This window comes from Nerophis ophidion, linkage group LG07, assembly GCF_033978795.1.
Source record: "Nerophis ophidion isolate RoL-2023_Sa linkage group LG07, RoL_Noph_v1.0, whole genome shotgun sequence".
In the NCBI taxonomy this organism is placed as follows: Eukaryota; Metazoa; Chordata; class Actinopteri; order Syngnathiformes; family Syngnathidae; genus Nerophis; species Nerophis ophidion.
In genome coordinates this window covers 63,856,950-63,866,857 of record NC_084617.1, presented here as the reverse complement: position 1 = coordinate 63,866,857, position 9,908 = coordinate 63,856,950, and the positions used below count along the sequence as shown (strand labels likewise).

The 9,908-nt window shown below is 39.1% G+C and overlaps 1 protein-coding gene across 9 annotated transcripts in view; it reads right to left on the bottom strand.

Annotated features, from left to right (window-relative positions):
- Window positions 1–2,148: 2,148 nt before the first annotated feature.
- Window positions 2,149–9,908, bottom strand: part of pbx3b (pre-B-cell leukemia homeobox 3b) — a 183,853-nt gene continuing 176,093 nt past the window's right edge. For all 9 annotated transcript variants that reach the window (XM_061906850.1, XM_061906857.1, XM_061906852.1 and 6 more), the window contains one exon: window positions 2,149–3,689. In XM_061906850.1, coding sequence (XP_061762834.1) covers window positions 3,597–3,689 — 93 coding nt within the window. In that variant the 3' untranslated portion in view covers window positions 2,149–3,596. The remainder of the gene's footprint in view (window positions 3,690–9,908) is intronic.

Genomic DNA, 9,908 nt, shown 5'->3' with positions numbered 1-9,908 from the left:
CAAGAATAAAACTCGACTGCGAGCGCTATTTTGAGTCTTTATTTAGACCATATGTGATAACTGACACAGTTACACACATGGCTGTGAAAAAAGAGGCAATTGCATCCACATATGTAAAGGCCCGGACGCATTCTAATGCGCATTTGTCTGTGCGCTTCGTAGAGCGCACCTCCAAGCCCCCACCTGCCTGCGCCACTCCTGCACCGGTGCACTGCTGCAGTCAATCTGCAATCTGCACACCTGAGAAAGATGAGACGCCGGGCTTCTTAAGCCAGCGCAAACCTGTGTTCCGGGCTAGAACGTAGCGGCCTCTTCCCATACAGTAGGCTGTAATATCTAGCTCTATGCTAATTCACTCTCTCTCTGTATGTTCTCCTCCCCCTTGTTCATTTGTCTAGTGTTCCTGTGTCCTTCCAACAGCATTCCTTCATCCCCTGATTACAAGTTGTGTGTCTCGTCTCCCCGTATTTCCCTCTGGTTCCCTGGCTGCCCCTTTTTTGGATCTCGACCTCCCGCCTGGACACAGACTTTTGACGCCTCGCTCTTTCCCCTGACCTCCTGCCTGTCTCTGGATTTTCCAGCCTGCCTTTCCCCCTTGGACGTCCACATCTCGCTCAACACTCCTGGTAACACTCAGTTAATCGCTACACACTGTCGCATACCACACATATTTGGATTAGTTCCACACGTCATAATATTGTTATTTAATAAATAGAGCTGAAACTACGTCCTGCATCTGTGCTGTCTCCTTTCTCCCCCCCGTCCACCAGTATCGTAACAACATCACCTACATATGCTTGTCGACAGGGCAGCCTGAATGCACAGGCATACCTGGGCTCAAGCCCATGGGTCCCCACCCAATTAGGTCCCCCTGATTTTGATAGCGGAAAGCAATGAGTGGTGTTCATGGCTGTCAATCACAGACCGACCTGCTTTGTGCAGCGATTGTGTACTCCAAGAGTCGCCAATCCTTTGATTGCGATTAACTTGCAGATCTTTGACACCCTAATGGTCGAAATGATTAGAATTTTCATTTATTTATTAATATGACATCAGTGACACCCCCACCCTAAGGACAACCGACATGCATTTTAAAGCCTGACCACGCCCACACGCTTCTTCAGCCTCACAACCCACTGCTCTCAACACCGCGGCCACACCCCGAGTACCCTTGCACCCTGAGCTGCAACAATGCATTCAAGCTTATTGTTGCAAGGCATCAGACATTTTCTAGCATCCAACATCAAACAACTATTTCCTTAACCACAACCATTATAGCTCACCTGCGACGGGAAACTGACAAGCCAGATAACAGTCTGTGAACATTGCTCCAAAGTACAGATTTTGTGTTGGGTTAGGGGGCCAGGTAGCGCTTGCCAGGGCAGATTGTCAATTTTTTTTTGTGCATCCTCCCTATTGCCTACCACAGGGGTAGGGAACCTATGGCTCTAGAGCCAGATATGGCTCTTTTGATGACTGCATCTGGCTCTCTGATAAATCTGAGCTGATGTTGCTTAACACGATAAGTAATGAATTATTCCACTTGTAATCACAGTGTTAAAAATAATGTTCAAAATATGAAACATTCTCATGCATTTTTAATCCATCCATCTGTTTTCTACCGCACCTGTCCAAGAAGTTGCGTTAATGGTAAGAAGCAATTTATTTATTATTGGTTAGTGTGGGGCTTGCCCGCCTGGGGGTTCTTCAAACCCCCAAGCACCGACATGAGAGCCTGTTTCAGGGTTACGATATTGTTTTTATTTTTCAATAAGTCTCTCAGTTGCTTTCCAGCAATAGTTTTTCCAGCCCCTACCCAGTCTCTCCTCCTGGCTGCTGCTTATAACAGAGCGACAGGTGATTAGATAACAAGGTCCAGGTGGGCCATCTACGCACCTGTAGATGCAGGCCTGCAGGCCACGCCCCCTCCACAATTATCTTCAGAATAACAATGTTATTACAAAGTATAAGAGACCTAATATACTCTAGAAATGTTGGTCTTTCTTAAAAATGCACGTGTTTATTTGTGTTCAGTGTTAAAAAAAATATTATATGGCTCTTACGGAAATATATTTTAAAATATTTGGCTTTTTGGTGACCGCACGTCACTTTCAGTTACATTTGTTCACACATAAAAAAACACCAGCATACTGTCATGAAAGCAAAAGTTTTATTCATGTTTGTAATCACACAACTACCACAAGGAAGACTGTTTTCAGTCCAGGGTGTAGTTCGATTAGAAAGCAACACTAAACATGTTTATTACATTAGAATCACTGCCACAAATCATTTGTCATGACTTTTCAGTTTCAGAATCACATACAATAGAAAAAAGAGAAAAGAAGTTCGAACCCTGTTGAACAGAGCTGGAAATATACAGTTCTGAATATTGAAACTTCTATGCATTACAGTTTTTAATAGTGATTTTTTTCCGTGTTTTTCGGGTATGATTTAGTAATAAGATGAGCAACATTCAAAATGTTTTTATTCCAGTATTTACAACAGTTTCACTGTTAATTTATCGCAATTTTAATCGCACCTCCTTCATAAAAGCAACAGACCAACAATGTACTCGCTCTGCTACTTTTCACGGTATCAACGTTACCGTGTTCAATTCGTTTTTTTTAAGCTGCAATATAGCAACAGCGTTTTTATTAAAAGATTAAAATATACAATACATTACATTGAGGATGAGGAGGTTTACAGTGTTAGAAGATGTAAATGAATTAAAAAGAAGTGGGACGAAAATAATAAAATACATGTTTAGAGGTAGTATGTGAGCACTCTAAGCTACAGAAATGGAAAAAAATGTTTGGATGAAATGGAATGAGGTAATAAAGCTGTGTATTGATTTATGGGATGTTATTTTTTTTTTTTTTAAGCAACTTTTCGTACAAGTTCATGTGGGCCTTTGCAGGTTTTGAGCTATTGTTGGGCATTTGATGATGTCCACAAGCAGTACAAAAAAATGTAAATATGTACATAGTAAACATCATGGAGGTTATGATAAAGCAATCAATTTCATTTCTTTATGCTCCATACTTTGGGTGGTCGTTGGCTGGCATTAATTTGTACAGCCATGATGCAAAATACTCCTTGGAAGTAACCACAACGGTCCTGTGGCGATGTTGCGTTCTTATGGTCCAACAAACAGTTGCTTTAATCGTCGTCGAACAAAGACGTAAAGCAATTTTCAAAAAGGAGAAAAAAAAAAAAAAAAAAGAGTAAGTGCACACTTTTGACATTTAAAATGCCACGTAAAATAGATGTCATCCTGCAATTGTTAATACAGAGAATACAATGGAAGTCTGACGGACTAACATTGTCGAATATTTACTTAACTCCTACAACATACAAGCTGATTTACCAAAGAAAACACGGAGACAACCAAGAAACGTCGGCTCCTTGTGGCGGGAAATGGCATCCTTATGTGCGGCGTGGTGGTCGTGGTGGTGGTGGTGGTCGTCGTGGTGGTCGGAGGACATTATGTACAGGAAAAGCAACTGTGGCGTGAAAAGGTTTTGTGTGTCCTCTGTCGTTTGGGCAGCTCGTTTGAGTCTATGCCCAGCTTGAGGCTCAAATGCATGAAGAGTTGATCAATTGGAGGTATCGGAGTGCACACTGCCAGGTCCCTCTGTCGGCGATATCACAGAAGACGGCGTTGTTGCATCTTGCCACCCCCCATTAGTCTGAGACACAAACAGGAGAAGGGTTAGATCAGGGGTGTCGAACTCAAATACAGAGTGGGCCAAAATTTAAAACTGAACAAAGCCGCGGGCCAAGGTTGAACAAATTAACCTTTTAATAGGGACTCAAACACGTTTTACATTGAATATTAAACAAGCAAGGCTTATGTAGCTTTATAGTCACATTCAAAATCGAGTTTCAAATCATAATAATGAGTAAAAATTACCAGTGGCATATCAAATAAAATGTAAATAAAAATTGTAATGTCCCGGAAGAGTTAGTGCTGCAAGGGGCTCTGGGTATTTCTTCTGTTGAGTTTATGTTGTGCTACGGTGCTGATGTTCTCCCAAAATATGTTTGTCATTCTTGTTTGGTGTGGCTTCACAGTGTGGCGCGTATTTGTAAAAGTGTTAAAAAGTTGTTTATATGGCCACCCTCAGTGTGACCCTTATGGCTGTTGATCAAGTATGCCTTGCATTCACTTGTGTGTGCTAAAGCAGCATATATTATGTGACTGGACCGGCACGAAAAAGCAAACGTGACGACAGGCTGGAGAGGACGCTAAAGGCAGTGCCTTCAAGACACGCCCCCAATATTGTTGTCCGGGTGGAAATCGGGAGAAATTCGGAAGAATGGTTGCCCCGGGAGATTTTCGGGAGGGGCACTGAACTTTGGGAGTCTCCCGGGAAAATCGTGAGGGTTGGCAAGTATGAGTATCAGCGGTGAATGCAGTGTTACAGAGGCATCGCCGCTGTATAATACCGGCGGGCCAGCTCTAATTTTAATTTGATATTACCTCAAGGGCCAAATGAAATTACACGGCGGGCCAAATTTGGGCCAGAGTTTGACACCCATGGGTTAGATGACCTCTGAAATATGATCGCATGACAATAAGACATGAAACTAAATTGGCATCTCTGTGAACCGTTTCATGCCATCTGACCAGTGATTTTTCTGCGTAAAAACATACGGCATCGTCGGACTATTCACTTTGATATTATGATTGCAATACAATAAACCAGGAGTCACCAACTTTTTGGAAACCAAGAGCTACTTCTTAGGTACTGATTAATGCGAAGGGCTACCAGTTTGATACACACTTAAATAAATTGCCAGAAGTAGCCAATTTGATCAATTTACCTTTAATAAATACATCTATATATATAAAAAAAAATTTATTTCTGTCTGCCATTCCGTCGCACATTTTTTTTCCTTTTACGGAAGGTTTATTGTAGAGAATAAATGATGAAAAAAAACACTTAATTGAACGGTTTAAAAGAGGAGAAAACAGGAAAAAAAAATAACAATTTAATTTTGAAACATAGTTTATCTTCAATTACGACTCTTTAAAAGTCAAAATTCAACCGAAAAAAATGAAGAGAAAAATTTGAATCTTTTTGAAAAAATAATAAAAAAAATAATTTATGGAACATCATTTGTAATTTTTCCTGATTAAGATTAATTTCAGAATTTTGATGACATGTTTTAAATAGGTTAAAATCCTATCTGCACTTTGGTAGAATATATAACAAATTGGACCAAGCTATATTTCTAACAAAGATTAATCATAATTTTTTCTAGATTTTCCAGAACAAAAATTTTAAAAGAAATTCATAAGACTTTGAAATAAGATTTAAATTTGATTCTACAGATTTTCTAGATTTCCCAGAATATTTTTTGGGAATTTTAATCATAAGTGTGAAGAAATATTTCACAAATATTCTTCATCGGAAAAACAGAAGCTAAAATGAAGAATTTAATTAAAATGTATTTTTTATGCTTTACAATAAAAATTAAAAAAATACTTGAACATTGATTTAAATTGTCAGGAAAGAAGGGGATGGAATTTAAAAGGTAAAAAGGTATATGTGTTTAAAAATCCTAAAATCATTTTTAAGGTTGTATTTTTTCTCTAAAATTGTCTTTCTGAAAGTTATAAGAAGCAAAGTAAAAAAATAAATACATTTATTTAAACAAGTGAAGACCAAGTCTTTAAAATATTTTCTTGGATTTTCAAATACTATTTGAGTTTTGTCTCTCTTGGAATTAAAAATGTCGAGCAAAGCGAGACCAGCTTGCTAGTAAATAAATAAAATTAAAAAAATATAGGCAGCTCACTGGTAAGTGCTGCTATTTGAGCTTTTGTTAGAACAGGCGGGCTACTCATCTAGTCCTTACGGGCTACCTGGTGCCCACGGGCACCGCGTTGGCGCCCACTGCAATAAACTATCAAAAATTGTAAAAAATAATAATGTTTAGTTTATTATAACTGTTGTAGACATAGTTAAAAAATGTTACGTATCTTTTTTATAAACTTCAAATGACATAAACGATAGTAAACATGGTTTGCTGTGCCGTTGGTGACCCCAAGATGCAGAAACATGCAGGTAACATAATTCTTTGTTTAAACAAAACTACAATTAGTGCAGCTACAGAGTGCACCAAAAAAAAAAAAAATAGTGCAGCTAGGGAGAATAGGGGGGAAGATGCAGACTGTTGTGTTTTTAGTGTTTTCCTGCCTTCTCCTTTGTCTGCACCTGTGCTTTTAGTGATTCGTCCTCGGCGAGGGGCGGACCTTGAGGCACACCTGCTCACAACTAGCACACCGGTATTGGCCTCGCCGGTTATTGTCACCCGTACTCCTGTCGTGCATGCGCCTGCTTCACCAGCCCTGGTATGTTTTTGCTACTTTGTCCTGAATTCCCTAACCTCCTGTGTGTTTATCTCCTAGTCCCCCTGATGTAAAAGGATAACTTTTTTTGGGACTTTTACCCTGCTCGGTGTGCCCTGGCCCATTCTCCTGCTGATTTCTGAGGAACTTATTTTGTCCAGATTTCATGGTGTGCGTTTCTGCCCCATCACCCTTAGTTATCCCTTTTTGTCTAATTAAATGTTTTCAATTTTGCAATTCCACCTTGTCTCCCGTCTTTGCATCCTGGGGTCACCCCCACTTGACCAATACCCTAACAAAGACAGGACATGGAAACCATCAATAAAAGTGCAGGAAAGGAAATGAAACAAAATAATACTGGAACATAAGCAAACAAAGTCCAAAGTGAGCTGTCTATCCATCCATTTTGTTACCGCTTGTCCCTTTTGGGGTTGCGGAGGGTGCTGGAATTTATCTCAGCTGCATTCGGGCAGAAGGCGGTGTACATCCTGGACAAGTCGCCATCACAGATAGACAGACAACATTCAAAGACTAGGGCCAATTTAGTGTTGCCAATCATCCTATCCCCAGGTGCATCTTTTTGTGAGCTGTGTTATATCTAAATCTGATTATTTGTTTTTATGAACCGCTTTTTTTTATACTTTTGTCAAATGTTGCCACATTGCAGATCTACAAACTTACATATCACATGTTGCAATGTGTTTGGAGCATATACATCTATTTACATATTTTTTTTTCCCATGTCTCTCTGTAATAACACACATTATACAGTTCAAATAAATACATCCAATAAATAATGTTTCAATACAACATCTGCATGAATATTATGCTGATGTTTATCTGTCTATTTTTAATATTCCTGAAGGAACTCTCCGGAAGGAATCAATAAAGTACTATCTATCTATCTATCTATCTATCTATCTATCTATCTATCTATCTATCTATCTATCTATCTATCTATCTATCTATCTATCTATCTATCTATCTATCTATCTATCTATCTATCTATCTATCTATCTAGCTATCTATCTATCTATCTATCTATCTATCTATCTATCTATCTATCTATTTATCTATCGATGCATTATAATGATCTGTACTGTCTGTTCTACAATAAAAATTCAGATTATTTTTCCTTTTTTTTTTTCCTTTGGATCATTATCTTATTGTTTTCAATTTGTCAGCCAACTAGTCAAAGTTCAGATTACATTAAAACTTTTTTTTGCATGTAATTTGGTTTTAATTTATTCTACACCATTGCTCCTTTGTTATTTCCAAATTGCTGGGCGGTAGGCCCAGTACAACATCTCCCTTGGAGATGATATCAGCAGTGACCTCCACCTCAATGATGTTTGATTCTTTTACCTGCATGGTAAAACATCCTATTAAATGGTCAGCATAATTTGAAAAAAATTAAGTTACGTAAACTCAATGTCCAAAAATGTTTACAATAAAGACACAAATTAAAAAAAAAATAAAAAAGGAAAGCAGAACTATGATTTAAAAAAAAATGGTAACACTTTATTTTAAGGTACACCTATTCACCATTAATTAGTTGCTTATTATCATGCAAATTGACTCTTATTTAGTCATTATTAAGTATGTATTAATGCCTTATTCTGCATGGCCTTATTATACAAGCAGTAAGCCATTGCCTAAGAGTCTTCCCTAACCCTAACCCCAACACCAACCCTAACCCCGACCCTAAACATAACCCTATGTTAATTAAAGTAAAGTACCAATGATTGTCACACACACTACACTGAAAAAAGTGAATTTTTGGAGCTGTAAACTCTATTAGAGTAACTGTCATAATTTATTCCTAATATTTTTAACATTCAGTAAGAACTAGAGTTTCTTAAGTAAAATTAAATATTTTATTAACGTAACACATGAATTATGGGGGAAGAGTAAGTTTTACTTATGTTTCCTCATACGATTTAAATGTTTAATAGTTGTACGTACATAAACCTAAAAATATTACATAAACTTTACTCTGAAAATCTAGTGTTTTGAAACGCATGCTCTGGCCGACTGGCTCTGCTCCGGCCGTTAGGATCACTTCACAGAGCACTGCAAGGTGGCATTATGGGTAATTCTTATCTTGCGTTTACAATGTGTTACAGAGTCGATGTTCTCCAGAAATGTGTTTAATGTGGGTTCACAGAGTGTGGCGCATATTAGTAAGGATTTTAAAGTTGTTTATATCACAACCGTCAGTGTAAAAGGTATGGCTGTTGAGCAAGTATGGATTGCAATCTCGACATCATGGTGTAAAATAGGGCACGATGACACCCTAAAGAACAGTGATCGCCAACCACCGTGCCGCGGCCGCAGAATGAAAGTCTGTAAAATTATTTTCAATGACGATCATTTTTATCCTGCACGCCATTGATAAGCGCAGGAGTGAGAAGAGGCTTTAAAATAATTATCGCTCCGACGGCTATTAAAGGAAATATGGTATATAAAATGTACTTAAAATTTTGAGTAAAATTATGTTCCTGCCGATGAAAAACAAGTAGACTTTACTTAATTTGTTTAAATAAATATAACTTAAAACTTGGATGTAATAAAGTAACTGTTAATATCTTCACAACTGTTATGTTATATGGTAAGTAGAATTTACTTTATACTGGCAAGTGAGAGTTACTTAATATTGCAGCATTATCCATCCATCCATTTTCTACCGCTTATTCCCTTTCAAGGTAGTGGGGGGCACTGGCGCCTATCTCAGCTACAATCGGGCGGAACCCTGGACAAGTCGCCACCTCATCGCAGGGCCAACACAGATAGACAGACAACATTCACACTCACATTCACACACTAGGGCCAATTTAGTGTTGCCAATAAACCTATCCCCAGGTGCATGTCTTTGGAAGTGGGAGGAAGCCGGAGTACCCGGAGGGAACCCACGCATTCACGGGGAGAACATGCAAACTCCACACAGAAAGATCCTGAGCCTGGATTTGAACCCAGGACTGCAGGACCTTCGTATTGTGAGGCAGACGCACTCACCCCTCTGCCACCGTGAAGCCAAATTGCAGCATTAATTTTAACTTAAATCATTTGTGTGCAAATACTTACAATAATTTTTAAAAGTAAATCTTAGGAGTTATTTTTTTCAGTGTAGGTGTCGCGAAATTATTCTCTGCATTTGACCCATCACCCTTGATCACCCCCTGGGAGGTGAGGAGAGCAGTGGGCAGCAAGCAGTGCCGCGCCCGGGTATCATTTTTGGTGATTCAACCCCCAATTCCAACCCTTAATAATGAGTGCCAAGCAGGGAGCTAATGGGTCACATTTTTATAGTCTTTGGGATTTGAACTCACGACCTACCCATCTCAGAGCGGACACTTTTATTACCTACTGAGTAGGTGGCTAATAAGCAACTATCCATCCATCCATCCATCCATCCATCCATCTATCTTCTTCTGCTTATCCGAGGTCGGGTCGTGGGGGCAACAGCCTAAGCAGGGAAACCCAGACATCCCTCTCCCCAGCCACTTCGTCTAGCTCTTCCCGGGGGATCCCGAGGCGTTCCCAGGCCAGC